The sequence below is a fragment of the Myotis myotis genome, unplaced genomic scaffold, assembly GCF_014108235.1.
Source record: "Myotis myotis isolate mMyoMyo1 unplaced genomic scaffold, mMyoMyo1.p scaffold_m19_p_1, whole genome shotgun sequence".
Classification (NCBI taxonomy): Eukaryota; Metazoa; Chordata; class Mammalia; order Chiroptera; family Vespertilionidae; genus Myotis; species Myotis myotis.
In genome coordinates, this window is record NW_023416313.1 from 75,966,234 (window position 1) to 75,984,983 (window position 18,750).

At 46.0% G+C, this 18,750-nt stretch overlaps 1 protein-coding gene across 2 annotated transcripts in view; it reads left to right on the plus strand.

Annotated features, from left to right (window-relative positions):
- Nucleotides 1-18,750, plus strand: part of ITIH5 (inter-alpha-trypsin inhibitor heavy chain 5) — an 89,479-nt gene that overhangs the window by 59,310 nt on the left and 11,419 nt on the right. For both annotated transcript variants that reach the window (XM_036341632.1, XM_036341640.1), the window contains exons 8-9: nt 14,528-14,696; nt 16,629-16,938. In XM_036341632.1, coding sequence (XP_036197525.1) covers nt 14,528-14,696; nt 16,629-16,938 — 479 coding nt within the window. The remainder of the gene's footprint in view (nt 1-14,527; nt 14,697-16,628; nt 16,939-18,750) is intronic.

The window sequence follows — 18,750 nt, forward strand, 5'->3', positions numbered from 1 at the left end:
TACAATTTTCTGGGCAGGAAAGGAGGGAATGAATTCTTGGTTGGGGAAAAACATGAAGAAAGGCGTAAAACAAGAATGAATATGTTATAGTTGAAAAGTTCTGGTAATACTTTGAAAACCGTCCTGATATGAACATTTAGAGAGGCAGGCAGATTACAGCGAGTGCATGGCTGAGCTGGTAAGTAAGCAAAGAGCACCACACATTCTATGAATAAAAAGGGAACAGAGAAGTAAAGTGGTGAGCACCTGAGATAAGTGATGGTTCCCCAGGAGAGGTGCCAGTCTCCGTGTCCTAAGGCCTGAGGTTTTAACACCCACATGGAATGAGGATGAGAGCTTGTGTCCTCAGAGGTGGGGAGTTGAGTGAGACCCTTGCACAAAGCTAGTTCCTTTGAAGAACTGCACCCTCAGTGACTTAGTGGATGAAGAAAACTCCTACCATCTCTACTCTGGACCCTCAAGCTCTCCAGAACCTTCACTCTTCCTGTCTGATGGAGGCTGACTTCACTTCCTCTAAATATTTTCCTACATATACAGTCTACAGGTGCTGATAATTGTTTCCTATTTAGCATGACTTTTTCACAACCTCTTCATATCTTTCTGTTATGTTCTTGATGTTTGTCAAGGCATATCTTGGGGGGAGGGGAGTTATAGTGAGTGGCATATGGAGCACTTACAGAGGGAAGCAGGAATCATGAAAACTCATATATAAGGGAAAGTTGAACAGGTCATAGGACAGCCAGGGAGCCAGCCACACACACAAAAAAATAATAAAATAAAAAAGAAATCTGTAGAATGAAACAGTCCAGAATCCAAACATGCAGTTAGTTGGGCAATATGAACTTCGGAATTCAGACCAGGCCCTGGGGACCATCAACTCAATCATGTTAGTCAGTAGATGAGTCAGAACATGGCTAAAGGACACTGGTTGCAAAGGAGGACTGTACTGGTAAACTCAGGTGAACTTCTCTTGGTCAGCACCCTCTTATTTACTTCCTGTTAGAGCTGATGACTGCCTGGAGCCTAGAGAAAGAGGTGGTAAGGCTCTATTCTTGGTTCTATTCCAGAGTGAGAAGTATAAGATCAACAGTGAGGGCAAATCCGGGTTAAGTACTGATGTTCCATGTGGAGAGAAGTGAAAAGAAAACTGTTTAGAGTCCTGTGTTATTTACACATCAAGCATGAAAAATAGATGTGCTTACTATGTCATAAGAAGCAAAGACATGTTATTGGCAAACAGCTTTTTAGAAAAATGTACAATGGCATTATTAAGTAAATGTTTGATATACTTGTCAAAGCAAAGTCAAAACATTAGGTAATGAATCTTCATATTAGCCAGAATGATAACATGAGAGAGAATTTGCTTCTCAAGTTAGAATAATATTATTTAAACACAAAGACTAATGAAATATAGTTATGTTTACATTGCAAAAGATGTTCTAATATTTTATTATTCAGCTTTTTTTTTTTTTAGGTAAGACTAAATTTAGCCAGAATGGAGTCTTTAACAAGCATTCTCTTTTAAAACCTATAATGGAGTAATATTGGTATTTAGATCTTAACCTTTACTAAAAAGGTGCTTTTCTTTTGATTTGAAGAAACAACCATCTTATATTTTCACACAGATTGTATAAGCATATGTAAATAGGTAATTAGGACCAGAATTGCAATATAATCTAGCACAGTACTGCAGTAAAAGACTATTTGAAATTAGAACTCAAACAGTGAATGAAATTATAATAGCTTCAAAATAATATATTTTTGAATACAGAAGCACTATGATTTTCTTAATTTAGGAAATATGCTCTTTATAATTTGTGAACATTAAAATATGGAGACTAAAGAAATAAATTTTTTTTTCTATATTTAGTTCCACGTGAAAATTTAAGTTAACATTTAGCATTAACTAAATTGATTTAAAATATTGGAAGATATGATGACTTCAATCCCAAATTTTCCATGTATATAAAGAAGCTTATTCATTTCTACTCTTTCTAAAACACAACAGTTTGAGCAGTAGAAAAAGTGTTTCGTTTTCTTTTTTAAAAAATATTTTTTTATTGACTTCAGAGAGGAAGAGAGAGGGATAGAGAGATAGAAATATCAATGATGAGGAAGAATAATTGATCTGCTGCCTCTTGCACATCCCTTACTGGGGATCAAGCCCGCAACCTGGGCATGTGCCCTTGACCAGAATTGAACCTGGGACTGTCTGCAGGCTGATTCCCTATCCATTGAGCTAAACCAGTGAGGGCCAGAGTTTCTTTTTCTTTCAACAAGATTCCTCAAACTTGAGTGCAACACCTCTTTTGGATAGTTGGTTTCTTACGGTTTACGTTTTTTGTTTTTAACATAAATTCCACTGTGTGGTTCATTTCAGGAGATGTTTATGGCAGAGCGGCAACAAGAGGCAACTGGGCATCGCATAGTCATGCGTTCCTTCTATGAATGTACACAAGCTCACAGAGCGCACTTACTCTCTAGTCAGTGGAGTCACATTATTTTTTGAGGTTTTGGTTTCTTTTCTGAAGCCAATCTATTGCAAGATTTTATTATTTTTTTAGAATCCTATATAATAAAAGCCTAATATGCAAATGGACCGAACGGTGAAACAACCAGTGGAACGACCTGTAGCTATCATGCATAGTCACCACCAGGGGGCAGATGCTCAACGCAGGAGCTGCCCGCAGCCTGCAGGCCCCAGGCCAAAATAACATGGGAACAGGTGTCACAGAGGGAGGTGACTGGTGGCGGCAGCGGGGAGCGGGGCAGGCAAGTGGATGGCTCCAGGCCAGCCACCTCAATCGTCCCATCGGTCGCCCCGCAGATTGGCCCTGTCCGCTGGTCAGGCCTAGGGATCCTACCCGTGCATGAATTTCATGCACTGGGCCTCTAGTAATAATGATAAAAGACATAGATATAGTGGAGAAATGGCCTTTTTCACTCAATTTATTACCTTGTTCTTCAAGTTGGAATTTTTGTTTTTATTTTATTTTTTAAATTAGAGGCCTGGTGCACAAATCTGTGCACCAGTGGGGTCCCTCAGCCTGGCCTGTGCCCTCTCACAATCCGGGACCCCCCAGGGGATGTAGTAGTGTGTGAAGCATCAGGTGGCCAAGGGGGATCCTAAGTTCAGGCTGGGTGACACACCACTCCTGCTTATCCCGGCCCTGCAGGGATCAGGCCAAAACTGTCTCTCCCACATCCCCTGAGGGGTCCCAGATTGTGAGAGGGCAGCTCTCGGGTGATGCACCCCAGAATTGGGCTCCCTCCTCTCTGGTTCTGGGTGTGTCACTCAAGAACCGCAGCTGCCAAGTCACTGCAGCTCAGCAGCTCCTGTGTTAAGCATCTGCCCCCTGATGGTCAGTGTGCATCATAGCTGCATGAAGGTGGGAGAGGCTTGCACCACCGCAGTTGTGCTTGTCAGCTGTGAGCCTGGCACCTGGCGCCCATTAGTCAGCTGAGCGGCATTCCCACTGTGGGAGTGCACTGACTACAAGGGGGCAGCTCCCGCATTGAACCTCTGCCCCCTAGTGGTCAGTGCACATCATAGTAACTGGTTGACTGATTGTTCGGTCATTCAGGTACTTAGGCTTTTATATATATAGATACTAGAGGCCTGGTGCACAAAATTTGTGCATGGGTAGTGTCCCTAGGCATGACCGGTGATCAGGGCCAATCAGACCAGGCCAGTGAGGCCCGGGTCAGAGAGGAGGCAACAGTCACTGGGCTGGGCACAGAAGGAACAGACATCGGACACTGATGCCACCATTGTTGGCACCCGGCCATCATGCGGTTCCCTGCCTCCCACTTCCCTTGCTGCCATGCTGCCACTGTGGTGGGCGAGCAGTGGGTTGATCGGGGCCTGTTGGCTGGTGTGAAGGACGGGGCACAGGAGATTGGCCACTGGCACATAGGAGGGAGCCGGCCCTCAGCCCACAGGGAAAGGGACCACATCTGCCACCACCCACCCCTGGTTCCCTGTCCCAGCTCAGACCCCAGTCCAATCAGGCAATTAGGGCCTACTGGCGGGGGTAGGGACCGCAGGAGGTTGGCCACCTGGGGGAGGTTGGCTGTGGGAGGATACCGACCACCAAGGGGCAGCTCCTGCATTGAGCATCTGCCTCCTGGTGGTCAGTGCGCTCCATAGCGACCGGTTCCAGCCATTCTGGTCACTTAGGCTTTTATATATATAGATGTTTTTATTGGTTTCAGAGAGAGGAGGAGAGAGGGAGAGAGGAATAGAAACATCATTGATGAGACTCATCGATCCACTGCCTCCCACATACTCCCCACTGGAGATGAAGCCTGCAACCCAGTCATGTGCCCTGATTGGAAATCAAACCTTGACCTCCTGGCCCATGGGTCAATGCCCAACCATTGAGCTGCAGTGGCCAGGGAAGTTAGAATTTTTAAAAAATCTGATTACTTGGTGGGTCAGTCACAATAAGATTTCAGAAAACTTTCTTTCAAGTTATTGAAAGACTTGAAGCATCCATCCTATCTAATAAAAGAGAAACATGGTAATTAGACATACCTCCGCTACCCTTCCCATTGGCTAATCAGGGCAATATGCAAATTAACTGCCAGCCAAGATGGCGGCCAGCAGCCAGGCAGCCTGAAGAGAACATGAGGCTTGCTTGCTTCAGTGACGGAGGACTCCAACGTTCCCCGCCTGCCGCTGCCAGCCTCTGAGCTTGCAGTTTGAAACATTGTTACAAATATAGAATCTAAACAAACTCCAGAAACCTGCTTTCAGCCAGCCGGGATCTCAGAGCTGGAGTTGAAACAGTGTTTCGATTATAGAACCCAAACAAACCAGATACCTGCTTTCAGAATAAAAAGAAAAAGAAAAAAAGGAGCGGTTGGGAGCTTCAGTCACCCGCCAGCCTGAAAACAGCCCTCAGCCCCTCACCCAGACTGGCCAGGCACCCCAGTGGGGACCCCCACCCTGAAGGGGGTGTGACCAGCTGCAAACAGCCATCATCCCCTCATCCAGGCTGGCCAGGCACCCAAGCAGGACCCCCACCCTGATCCAGGACACCCTTCAGGGCAAACCAGCTGGCCCCCACCCATGCACCAGGCCTCTATCCTATATAGTAAAAGGGTAATATGCCTCCCAGCACTGGGATCAGCGGAGCCGTGAGGCCTTCTGGCACCGGGATCAGCGTGACAGGGGGCAGCGCCCAAACCCCCTGATCGCCCTGTGGCTCTGTGTGTGACAGGGGGCGGGGCCACAACCTCCCTATCCGCCCTGCTCTGTTTGTGACAGGGGAAGGCGCCCCAACCCCCTGATCAGCCCTGCTCTGTGCCTGATAGGGGGGAGCTCTCCAACCCCCTGATCACCCTGCGGCTCTGTGTGTGACAGGGTGCGGCGCCCCAACCCGCCCCCCCCAGGGGCCCTGCTCTGTGTGTGACGGGGTAGAGCCATAACCTCCCCATCGGCCCTGCCCTGAGTGTGAGAGTGGCAGCGCCCCAACCCCCTGATCAGCCCTGCTCTGAGCTGCACCTAGGGATTGGGCCTGCCCTCTGCCACCTGGGAGCAGGCCTAAGCCAGCAGTTCGTTATCTTCTGAGGGGTCCCAGACTGCGAGAGGGCACAGGCTGGACTGAGGGACCCCCCCTCACCCCCGAGTGCACAAACTTTTGTGCACTGGGCCTCTAGTATATATATAAAAGCCTAAGTGATTGGCTGACTGGCTAGTAGCTATGATGCGCACTGACCACCAGGGGGCAGATGCTTAATGCAGGAGCTGCTGAGCAGCGGTGACTTGGCAGCTGCGGTTCTTGAGTGACATACCCAGAACCAGAGAGATGAGAGCCCGATTCCAGGGTTCATACCCTCTCATAATCTGGGACCCCCCAGGGGATGTTGGAGAGCCGTTTTTGGCCTGATCCCCACAGGCCAGGCCTAGGGACCCCACCAGTGCATGAGTTGGTGCACTGGGCCTCTAGTGTAAATATATTTTGGGACACCCTATATAAAGTTCTACATTATGCAGAATAATTTCTTGTGACCCTGAAATATCATGATCTTGAAATACTCTAAGCGTAATTGATACCCATGGACTCCAGGGTGACCTGGGATAGTGCATGCATGGATGCCCGTGGAATGGTGGAGAGATGCTGGGATGGTGGATGTATCCATTCTCCTCATTATGGACTTAGGTAGTTTAAGGTTGCAGTGAGGGTCTGATGTTTCAAATTTTGATGGAGTCCCAGGCTACTTTTTGTTTGTCTTTTGCTTCAAATAGAAAAACTGCAGTGCCATCCTACCACCTCGGAACAGGACATGCTGGGCACTGAGGGCTTCCCCTACTGGCATCAGGAAGGACTACAGACTAACAGGAGGGCAATACAGATATACCTCCCTTTCCCCCACCAGTGTCCATTATCTTTACCCACCTAGGCAAGGGAGAAGGCTGACCCGCAGCTCAAGTCACTATTGGGCATTTCCCGATGTCATCTCAGAAACTTAGGGCTGTTTTCAGGGTCTATATCTATTGATCATGATTCTTTCCTGGCTCAGATAAGACTTTTTAGAAGGTCTTAGATTTCATTGTTGGATTATTTTCAACTTTTCATCATAGATTATGGTTCATTTAAAAGGACCGTGTGGACCAATGAAAGGAAAAATGTCAACTCTATGTTAAACATTTTAGAATTAGGCAAGTGTTAGGACTGCTTAGGAGAACAGTACCGCCATTCTGTCGAAAACATGGGATGGCTAATATCTAATACCCTTGAATTTGAGTTTCTTCTATGATGTCATAGGCTCCCCTTGTATTATGCCTAAAAACCCAGGGTTTATGGTACAAAAGCCTTTTGTGTCAGAGTTAGTTCCTTTCCAGTGCAGTCTGATGCAGATGCAGAAATATTTGAGAAAAGCTGCATCAAACGGGCACCCCGACAGTGGTAGCAAAGAGTGAGCAGGCAGCTGAGTGTTCTTGGGCTCCAGTCACAGCTCACTCTGAAGGTCTTGTTGTGTAATGCTTCTCTATTCGGGAAATGTTTCATGGCCACTCCCGACATGGCAGTTAGCACAGTGGAATGCTTACCCCCTTGAGGGCTGTGCCAAGAGCCTGCAGCTGCTTGGGCTCAGTTTTGTAGGGAACGGGGAGAGGAAGGCAGGGGTAGGTTCCATCCTCTGTCCAAGTACAGCTTAATGGAGGGGCCCAAAGTGCCCAGGACAGAGCTGCCCCTTCCCTAATAGTGGCACCACGAGGGGCAGCATGAGCACAGGGTGGACAGCGGCTGCGTCTCCAGGGGCCAGCTCTGGACACATCAGAGGAGACTGCATACTTTCCCCCCTGAAGATCCACTAGAACAAAGAGGACCATTGCCAACCCTATTGAATGAATGGAGAACCTGAAACAGAGAGTTTATTTTTGTTTATTTATATCCTGCCTTGTTTCTGAAAACATTTAAATGCACAGAGATGAAAGGACTTTATTAATAATAAACCTAAGGCAGAGCTGGAATTAACTTCTAAGACACTGTTTACAAAAGGAATACTTTTCCTCCTCTTAATCCAAGGAAAGTACACAAAAGAACAGGAATTTATCACTAAAATAGTTTCTAGCAGAGAAGTGACCCTGTTTTTTGTGATTGTAAATAGCCAGGATGAAAAGTTTTGTCTAACGCCTGCCTTCAGGCCTAGGTACTTCTTCACTCCTAAACAGTATAGGAAGTAGGTCCTTTTCATTTATTAATTGCATTTGGGCACCTTTTTATCTCCCTCAGTCCACACGTAATCTGGATGTTGCAAAGGGCCCTTCTGCTGATGGACCACTTGCGCATTGCCCTGTTGGATGGGCAGGCAGTGTGTGGATACCAGCTGCCTCTGGACGGGTGCCACCGGGACTGGCACATACCCAGAGGAGACCCGCAGGGCCTCTTGCTAGCTGATCTCTAAGAATTCTGTTTTCTTCCTCAGCCAGACACTTATGTACATAACCTTCTTCTTTCTCTAGGTACAGCGTTTGGTTTTCCTGCCTCTTCCCCATCACCATCTTCTCCCCAAGATTTACTAACTCCTCCACGACAGGCTTACCACGTAGCACTGGATGAGTGACCTAAACCTGTCTCCACATGAGGCCTATCCTTGTCCCCACATAACGATGAGTGAAGATGGTAACTTCCTGGAACCTTTTCTTAGGGTCCCAAATTTTTTATTATTTAAAAATATATATTTTTATTGATTTCAGAGAGGAAGGGAGAGGGAAAGAAAGATAGAAACATCAATGAGGAGAGAGAATCATTGATTGGCTGCCTCCTGCATGCCCCCCACTGGGGATCGAGCCCGCAGCCTAGGCATGTGTACTTGACCATAATCGAACCCGGGATCCTTCAGTCCCTAGGCCGATGTTCTATCCACCGACTGAGCCAAACCAGCTAGGGCCAGACTTTTAGCCCTTCTCACTAATCAGACCCTTACCCCCAGTTGAACGCTATACAATATGTACAATCATAAATTTTATATGCTTATTTTCTAAGATTTTTAAGGAACATATTTCCAAGACTCTTGTGGTCACCTATTAGCAAGGTAATTTCAGGGTATCATTACTCCACGTGGTGCATTTTGGGGTTGCTTGTCTCCAGCAGGCCAACTTCTTCCCAAAGTGCAAGGCCACTAGGTGGAGCTTTGGGGACAGGGGAATACGTCCAAGGACACAGTACGCTGGGTATCCAGGATCTTTTCCTTCAGGTCAGGTTAGTTGGAGGGCATTGTGGGGTGGGGTGACCAGCTCAGTTCGCTGCCTTCACTTGCAGAGTTTGCAGCTACCATCCTGAATTTGGGAGGGACCTTAAGGAGATGCAGTCCAACCCCTCAATGGATCCCCCTTGGCCTCAGACCAGCCAGGATTACACATTCTCTGCCTTTCTGGGCTTCCTTTGATCTTTCTGGGATGTCCTTGCCCTGTTCTCTGGACTGTGCTCTTGGGAAATGTTTGACTCAGCTTCTGTTAATCTTCAGCACATAAACACACCATGCAGAAATATCAGCTTAAGCCTACTCACATTTACTCTTCTATCTGGACACTCACCTTCTGCTTGCTTTCTAAGTCTGCTACAGGATGCAGAATTCCTAGGGCCACCAGCCCATCTAAGGGGAGGGTAGGAGCCTGTAAAGGGTTAATGGATGGTGATGGCTGCAAGCATCAGTGGCAGCTTCTACCCCTTGGGATGAGGGTGGAAGGCCATCCAAAAGGTCCTAATAATGCATCTGGAAAAGGAGCAACTCTGAGCCCGCTGGCCTGCCTTGCTTTGGTTCATGTGAGGTTAAGTTGCAGCTGTGGCCTTACAAGGTCATAAGGAATCTGTAGTTGCAGGGCTAAGGGGAGGAGGGTGGAGAGGCTTGGACAACTATTCCGAAAGCAGAATATCCATCACAAATGGGGAGAATATCAGCAGAGGAGCCAAGCGGGGCCCTCAGGAGATCTTTAGCACGCTATTTAAGGATTCCTAAGGATCCAGCAGCTAAACAAATAACAATCTTTTGGGTGCCTGGCCAGCTCTGAGCTCCAACAGGGAGCAGTGGAATCTTTCCAAGTGCCTAGAACTGGACTCCCAATGGTGTTGTCTCAGAGACGGCCACCGCTTGTTGTTGCCTTGTTACAGCTGTGGACCTTCAGACTTTCCAGAGGTCTAGCCCTTCTGCTGGGAATGACGCCGAGCCTGTCTGATGCTCACGCTGGGGTTGTGTAGGCTCTAAATTGAAGGATGGGGGAGGAGGCAAAGTGTTGCCAGTTCCCTGGCTAATGCCATCAGTATCAACACGTAAGGCACTCCACCCACATCTGCTTATTGTAATTATCAGATTTATTTATTTTACCAGTCAGCTCCATGATTTCTACACATCCTCATTCTCAGTATATTCTGCCGTAGGTTCTCAAGGGCAGGGGTGTGTCTCCCTTCCTTTGTGTTCACTTTGTAGAATTCTACTGCTCTCTTATTTACTCATTCACCAGAAGCCCACTGAAAGCCAGTGTGTGAAATACCATACTGGGAGGTGGGGAAGGGCAAGGGGACAGCTGTCCTGAGCAGCCCCCTATCTAGTGACAGACAATTACTCCCCATTCACTTACTCAGGAGGGGTGCGTCAGGCATCCATGATGTGTTCAGGCACTGCTGGGCATTAACATAGAGTGACAAAATGGAACAAGTCTCTGTACTCAGAAGCATAGGATTGAGTTGGATAGAAAAGTAAATGCACAGCCTGACTGGTTTGGCTCAGTGGATAGAACGTTGGCCTGAGGGCTGAAGGGTCCCAGGTTCGATTCCGGTCAAGGGCATGTACCATGGTTGCGGGCACATCCCCAGTGGGGAGTGTGCAGGAGGCAGCTGATCGATGTTTCTCTCTCCTCGATGTTTCTAACTCTCTATCCCTCTCCCTTCCTCTCTGTAAAAAATCAATTATATATATATATATATATATATATATATATATATGAAAAGTAAATGCACAAATGCACAAATATGTAATTAGATTCTCTCTATAAATGTTGTGAAGGAAAAGAACAGGGTGCCATGCTTGAGAGAATAGTGCGGTGGTGGTGAGGAGACGAGAAGGGCTTTCTTAGGAAACGATGTGTAAGCCCAGAACTAAATGCTGAGAAGGACTGAAAATATAACTCTAGCAGTAATGTGAGGACAGGCTAAGCCCTTTAAAAGCACAGCCCTTTGTCACACCATTTCTGTGTAGGGAGTTTATCTTAAGAAAATAACAATGAGCACAAAGATGTGTAAATACTGAGTTTCATAGAAGTACTGTTTAAATATGCAAAATATTGCCCTGGCTGGTGTTTCTAAGTGGTTAGAGTGCTGGCCTGCACACCAAAGGGTTGCGGGTTCAATTCCCAGTCAAGGGTACATACCTGGGTTGCAGGTTCGGTCTCTGGCATGTGCAGGAGGCAACCAATCGATGCATCTCTCTCACACATCAATGTTTCTCTCCCTCTCTCTCTCTTTTTTTCTCTCTCCTCCTCTTCCTGCCTCCCTTCCTCCACTTTCTCAAAACATCAATGAAAAAAATATCCTTGGGTGAGGATGAACAAAACTTAAAAAAATATATTCAAAATATTTCATTGTGGTATATGCATATGGTAGAATATAGTGCCACCATTAAAATGATATGTAGACCTTTACCTATGGGCATTAAAACTGCATGTGATATAGTAAATAAAAATGTTATAGCATTATGTATGAACCCATTTTACTTTAATTACACACACAAGAAGGTTTCTGAAGGGATAGGTAGTACAACAGCTGTCCAGGTGAGGGGAATTTTGAGTCATGTTTTTTTTCTGATCTTTTTTTAAAAAATGAATTTTATTTTTCTGTATTAAGAAAAAATGCAAAAGAAAAAAGTAATCTGTTGTCAATCTAGGGCAGACGTGGCCTGAGCCCTTCCTTAACAGGGAGGCTTAGGAAGAGAGGGCTTACAAAAAGAGATGAGCCCAAGGGCATGAGGCGCAGGAGCGGGCAGGAGGAAGCTGCAACATGAGGTCTGGTTTCTGACCTGGACCACTGGCTGGGAGCGGCAGCAGAGGAGGAAAGGCTTGGGGAGAAAGGCAGAGCTTCCAGTCTTCGACATTTTCAACCTGAGTGCCTGTGGGCCATGCAGGACCGAAGGCTGGCGCTTTAGTCTGGACCTCACGAGAGTGGTGAGCTCTGAAGGTGAGTGTGGGAGTCAGTCATGCCGTCATTGGCCGCGGGGAAGTACGCAGCGTGAGGGGGCCGAGAGCATGGCGTGCCAGGCTGGTCTGAGAAGGAGGCCAGCCACGGCAAGGCGGACTGTTCCGAGAGGAGGCATCCAGGGTGGAGCCAGGGAAGCCAGAGGAGAGAGCTGCACAGATACTTTAAACGGCGTCCAGACAGGGCCGACAAACTCTGGGTGTGGAATCTGCTTATTTTCATAAGATCCTTAGACACATTTCCTGAAGGTGGGAGTCAGGGTTGGGAGAGGACAGGAAATTCGGCTGCCAGTGAGTCTGTCCTCTGAACAACCCAGGGTGATGGTTTAGGGCCCAGCACCAGAGGAGACAACAGACTCTGAATGAAAATAAGCCCCACCACTGCCATGCTTTCTCATGGAAGAACTGGGGGCAGTTGGGTAGGCGGGACAAACCCTCTGTAGGATGCGAGGATGAATTTAATAAAATGGGTTCTTTGTTCTCATCCCTGGGTGGATGCTTTCTGTAAGGATGTTATAGGAAATGAATCCATTTATTGCTGCCAGAAACCAAGTGAAAGAAACAAAGAAATAAGAGCCCGTCAACATGCAGGAACTTGGAAGGAATCCCAAAATGAGCTGCACATTATAAGGGTTGTAACTCAGAACACGCTCAGTGCCAGCATCTTGGGGCTTTAGACACCGCTGCTGCTGGTGTCAGAGTTGGCCCTGGAGTCTGACTTCCTGGATCTTCATCCAGGCTCCCATGGGGCATGATGCTGAGTTAACTCTTTCATTCCTCAGCCACTTCGCCGGCAAAATGGGAATATTAATACTCACTCTACATTGGATGGGTTGTGGGGATTAAATGGGTCCATCACAGCATCATATGGAAAGGTCTGGCACTTGGCATCATACCTGGGGAGTAAGAGGCTCCCAGGAAAAGTTAGTTGCCAGTGTCATCATTATTATGCTGCTCGTGATCTCATTACACTCCACTGCTTTCTCCACCTGGGAGTGAAGACATGGGGGAAATTGAGGCACAACTTCATTCGCTCGGTTAGGACCCACAAGGAGAATGTTAAGCGAACATCTGTTTGCTCAGGCTACAAACTCTGTAAGTTTACTAAAAGAATGTAATACACAGATTTAAAAATAAGCACACCCAGGTTAGTTTTCTAGAGTGGGTTTTGAGGTTCCTATGACAACCGAGGGTTGGATGATGGGATGTTAGAGTGAGCAGTTGGATACCGGATTGAAGAGAAGAATAGAGAGAGGAAGAGAGAACATTCAGAAGGGAAAAGAAGTTATGACTGTTTCACAGAGGAGTAGATGGCACAGCGTGAGAGGGCAGCACTGACTGAGCCGGTTATAAAGCAAAGGCTAACAGCATCTGGGAAAAGACCTATAAAACATTTTCAAGGTAAACATATAGTTCCTAAGCACACCTCATTCTGCAGTCACTACCTCAGATGTTACTGTTTCTCTTTGATTCTGCTACTTCCCACCCACCAGCAAGTAAGAGCAAACACGTGTATAACTGACTGTGTGCCTGGCCCTGTTGTGAATACTTTCTGTGTAGTGACTGATTGAATCCTCATGACAACCTGATGAGGTAGCACTATTACTGTCTGGCTTTTACAGATGGGATAACTAGGCACAGTGCAAAAGGATAGTGATAGGACTTGCTACCCAGAGCCCCAGGGCCACACAGGGATACGTGATGATCTAGGGCAGTGGTTCTCAACCTTCCTAATGCCGCGACCCTTTAATACAGTTCCTCATGTTGTAGTGACCCCCAACCATAAAATTATTTTCGTTGCTACTTCATAACTGTAATTTTGCTACTGTTATGAATCGTAATGTAAATATCTGATATGCAGGATGTATTTTCATTGTTACAAATTGAACATAATTAAAGCATAGTGATTAATCACAAAAACAATATGTACTTATATATGTGTTTTCCGATGGTCTTAGGCGACCCCTGTGAAAGGGTCGTTCGATCCCCAAAGGGGTCGCGACCCACAGGTTGAGAACCGCTGATCTAGGGTCAAACCCCGACTGCCTGCTCTGAAGTGTGTGCTCTTAATCCCTGTAACAGGTGCCAGATGCCAGTGTTAAGGCAATTATGTAACGAGGCCCCTTGCTTCATATAATGAATCTCTGTAAATGACTAACAATGCTGTTCAGAGAACGCAGTGCTTTCTTTCAGCACAGGGTTGGTTATTGTAGAAACTCTTATCCCGGCTTCTAGGATTTTCTGTTTTCAGTTTCATACGGTCTTTCTTTTCTTTCCACAAGTCGTGTCTCCTTCCCATACCTCTCATCCACTCAGCATGTCCAGACTCACCTGTGTCACCTCTTTGCTTTGCTCGAACCATCTCCTTTATCTTCTTTGCTCCCTGCAGACCGCCCTCCCTAGCTTTCACGTGACCCAATTCCTTTAGGCCTCATACTCCTGCTTCTCAGTGAAGTTTTCTCATGTCACTCAGGCTCAGTTTTTTCACTTTTTAAAATCCCTAGAGCATTTATTATTTGTACTTTTAATCTTCTAATTAATGAAATATCTGCCCATTCATTTATGCATTCATTCACTAAATCTTTCTAGTACCTCCTGTATGTCATGAGTTTACAAAGATGGGTGGAACGTGCCTAAAAAGCGCTTACAATGTAGTAAGGGAAATAGATATAAAGCAAATAATCGTTACTTGGACATTTATCCAAATGCCCTTTACATAGTCGGCACTTAATTTTAACCCTGACTTTGTCCGTGGTGTGCAGTTTCTAAGTCAGGGGACATGTGGACTAAAGCAGTTGATGTAACTGATTTTGGTTTTGTGTTTGCCTCTAGACCAAGGATGCTCTCTTCACAATCCTCCATGACCTCCGACCCCAGGATCACTTCAATATCATTGGATTTTCCAACCGGATCAAAGTGTGGAAGGACCATTTGGTATCAGTGACTCCCAACAATATCAGAGACGGCAAAGTCTACATTCACCACATGTCGCCCACCGGAGGTAAATATGAGTCCTTCTTTTCACATTAGCTTGACGTGATAATAAGTGAGTAGCTAAATTTTCTGCCAAGAGACGAGGATTTGAATGCTGAAGCTATCACAGGAAAGGAGATAACAGCTGAGCACTTTCCCAGAAGCTTAGGTTTCTCTGAACAGCGATTCTGTAAATTCTCCTCTTCCAGGCCCTGGACTAAGATGGTCAAGTAAGTTATGGGGGGAAATACCTGATAGGGTTTGGAACCTTTCCTGGTTTATCTCACGGATCCCGAGCAATGAAGCCGGTTTGTAAATTGTTTTAGGGTGTGGGAGTAAAGCCAACTAGATGAGGCAGTGTTTGTGTGCTTGAATCCTAGCACCCTAGGCAGCAGCAGGTGGGACTGGGCCACTGCACCTTCGTCCCTTCGGCGGGGCTGAAACATGAGCAGAGCAGGAATCCCAGGGGCCTGGGAGGTGCCGTGGATGGAAAGTGTGATGGGCTCTGAGTCTCTGCACACTTTGGTGCCAGGTTGGTGTGCAGAGGAGGGAAAGGTCATACATAATTCTAAGAAAACTAGATTATCAGAACAGTATGCCAATGTAAGTTCCTTCAACTCAGGCCTGGGTCTTACTCGTGCTGTCAACTTCACCACTAATACAATGGACACATGACAGGTGCTCAGTATTGGAGTGTTTGTTGGAACTGATCCTGACCACTCCCTCCTTTTTTTCCTTTCTTTCTTCTTTTTTTAAAGCCCCACCTGAGTATCTGTTTATTAATTTTAGAGAGAGGAGAAGGGAGAAAGAGAGCGAGAGACATGGATGTGAGAGAGAAACATAAATCGGTTGTCTGCTGTTCATACCCCACATAGGACTGATCCCTCAACCCAGGTTTGTGCCCTGTCCAGGAATCAGACCCACAACCTTTCCATGTACAGGATGACACTCCAACCCACTGATCCACACTGGCCAGGGCCCTCCCCACTTTCTTAGAGGCCATTCACAGAGACACCATTACTTGTTGTCTCAGTTATTCTGCTTTGGTGGTCATCTGGAAACCCATGACACATCCAGTTCAGTCTTTTTCCATTGAGAGTCTCTAGATTCATCATTTCCTCTCCAAGAAAAAGTTCTGATTTCCTACATAAATTTCATTTGGAACTTTATCTTGCTTGGACTAACCTTTGACTTACAATGGGGTTTCCTACCAGTCTCCACCACAGTGATATTTAGGAAATCTTTTACCAGTTGATGGGAGAAATACTAGATTAGACTTAATGCAATATTATAGCATTGATCTACGGCAGGAAGTTGACAAGGCTGTACAGTCCTTGATGAGAGAAACTCTTCTTCATCTTCGTGTATCCCCCAGCTTCTAGCATAGCCCCTGACATATGTATGCTACATTCATATTACAATTAAAATGTTCTGTGGAGGTGGGGATAAAGCTTTAGCAAATGGTTGGTGTGTATTACATTCTTTTGGAATTCGAACCTTAGAAACCTTATGGATTCCTTTATTTTTATTATTATTTTTTTTTTGGCACTTCATTGCCCCAACCTTTGCAGGTGGACAGGAAATAAATCTGCTCCTCTCAAAGGCGTGTAACAGCATGGTTGGGAGCATAGATTCTGAAGTCAGAATGCTGGATTTGAATCCAGCTCCATCATCCACAAATCATTTAATCTCTCTAGGCCTCCATGTCCTCGTTCGTTAAATGGGGATAATAATGCAGTTGTTATTAGGATAAAATGAGTTAAAATGTTGCCAAGATTCTAGACAGGCCTTTTAGCTTAGAATCACCCCATATGCCTGGGGGAGGGGGGGGTCCTCCCTCCCCTCCCCATATGTCACTCCTGCTAATTCTTGAACAGTTGTGAGTGAACCACAGCCATGAGTGTGCAGCCAGTTTAAGGAGACGAACACAAGCCTGAGCTGTCCTGTTTTGGTCCCACAGGCACAGACATCAACGGGGCCCTACAGAGGGGCATCAGGCTGCTCAACGACTATGTGGCCAACAACGACATTGGAGACCGCAGCGTGTCCCTCATCATCTTCCTGACGGATGGGAAACCCACCGTCGGGGAGACCCACACCCTCAAGATTCTCAACAACACTAAGGAGGCCGCCCGAGGCCAAATCTGCATCTTCACCATCGGCATCGGGAATGATGTGGACTTCAAGCTGCTGGAAAAACTGTCGCTGGAGAACTGTGGCCTCACACGGCGCGTTCATGAGGAGGAGGATGCGGGCTCACAGCTCATTGGGTCTGTTTGTTTGTCTTCTTGGGATTATTATGAGAGGCTCTCAGAAGGGGATTAAGGGTTGGGTTTTATGAGAGACTCAGAAATGAGAATGGTTTGCTGCACCTTAGCCTTGAGTCTACTGGAAATGACGATAACTCATTATACTGGGAGATGTCATAATGGAGTTTGAAATCCATTAGGCAGGTCTGGCTGCAAATTCTGGTCCTGTTTTATGACTTTAGGCAAGATTTTAAGTTCCCTCGTTATAGAGTAAGGATTATGGTCAGTTGACAGAATTTAATGAGAAAACCTGTGTAAAGTATTGGCAGAATGGCTATCACGTGTTAGGTATTCAACTAGCTATTCCAATTACAGTTGTCTTCTTGACATTTCAAAGCACTTCCTGCTATATATTCTAATTCCACCCTCTTCAGTAGTTAGGAGAAGTAGTTATCTCCATGTTGCCACTTCATAACTGTAAATGTCTCATTTATTCCTCACACTCTATGTTGAGTAGTAATTAAAATTATCATATTTTTATTTGGAAGCAAAATGACCATTTGACACTAGTCCCCAATCATATCTATATATATAAAAGCCTAAGTGACCAGCCAACTAGCCGGCCAGCCAGCAGCTATGACACTCACTGACCATCAGGGGGCAGACGCTCAATGCAGGAGCAGAAACCACAGGCATGGAAACATGGAACAGACTGATGAATCTCAGAGGGAAGGGAAGAGGGGGGAGGGTGGGAAGAGATTAACCAAAGATCTTATATGCATACTAGAGGCCCGGTACACGGTAGGGTCCCTCGGCCTAGCCTGTGGATATTGGGCCAAAACTGGCTCTCCGACATCACCCAAGTGTCCCGGATTGTGAAAGGGTGCAGAATATATATATATATATATATATATATATATATATATATATATATACACACACACACACACTGAGTGGCCAGATTATTATGACCACCTGATGTTTGTAGGCAGATTAGCTATAATTTCACACTGAAGTTGCTAGAGGGCCAGATCATTATAAACGTCTGAATAGCACAACATACCTAAGTATCATTGCTGATCAAGTTCATCCTATCATGTTGATGGCGTATCCTAATGGAGATAGCTTCTTCCAACAAGACAATGTGCCATGCCACGGTGCTCATATTGTGCACGAGTTGTTTCAAGAACATGAGGGAGACTTTACCTTGCTTAGGTGGCCCCCACAATCACCAGATCTCAATCCAATTGAGCAATTGTGGGACGAAGTTAAAAGAGCCATCAGGCAGCTGGTTCCACAACCATCAAATCTCATAGAACTGGACAGTGCTATTCATTGGGTATGGTGTCAGATTCCTCGCATCACCTTTCAACATCTCGTGCAGTCAATGTCAAGAAGAATCACCGCAGTACTGAAGGCAAAAGGTGGCCCAACAAAGTACTGATGGGGTGGCCATATTAATCTGGCCGGTCATAATAATCTGGCCACTCAGTGTGTGTGTGTGTGTGTGTGTGTGTGTGTGTGTGTGTGTGTGTGTAGAGAGAGAGAGAGAGAAAGAGAGAGAGGGAGGGAGAGAGGGGTGGAAAAGAAGCTAGAAGTGAGGTCTTCTAATTCAGTTCAGTGCCTTCCCTTTGATATCATGTTGCCAACATGGGGAATAACTTTGCTATTGGTTCAATGACATGATGACTCCCAGCTCAGCACTATTGCTTTAACCACTTTGTGGCATAAATCGTAGATACTTAAAAGAAAAAGTGGGCTTTAGGTACCTTTATAGGTGTTTAACAGCAATAATCAAAGAACATTCATTAATGATAAATCTAATTAAAGGTC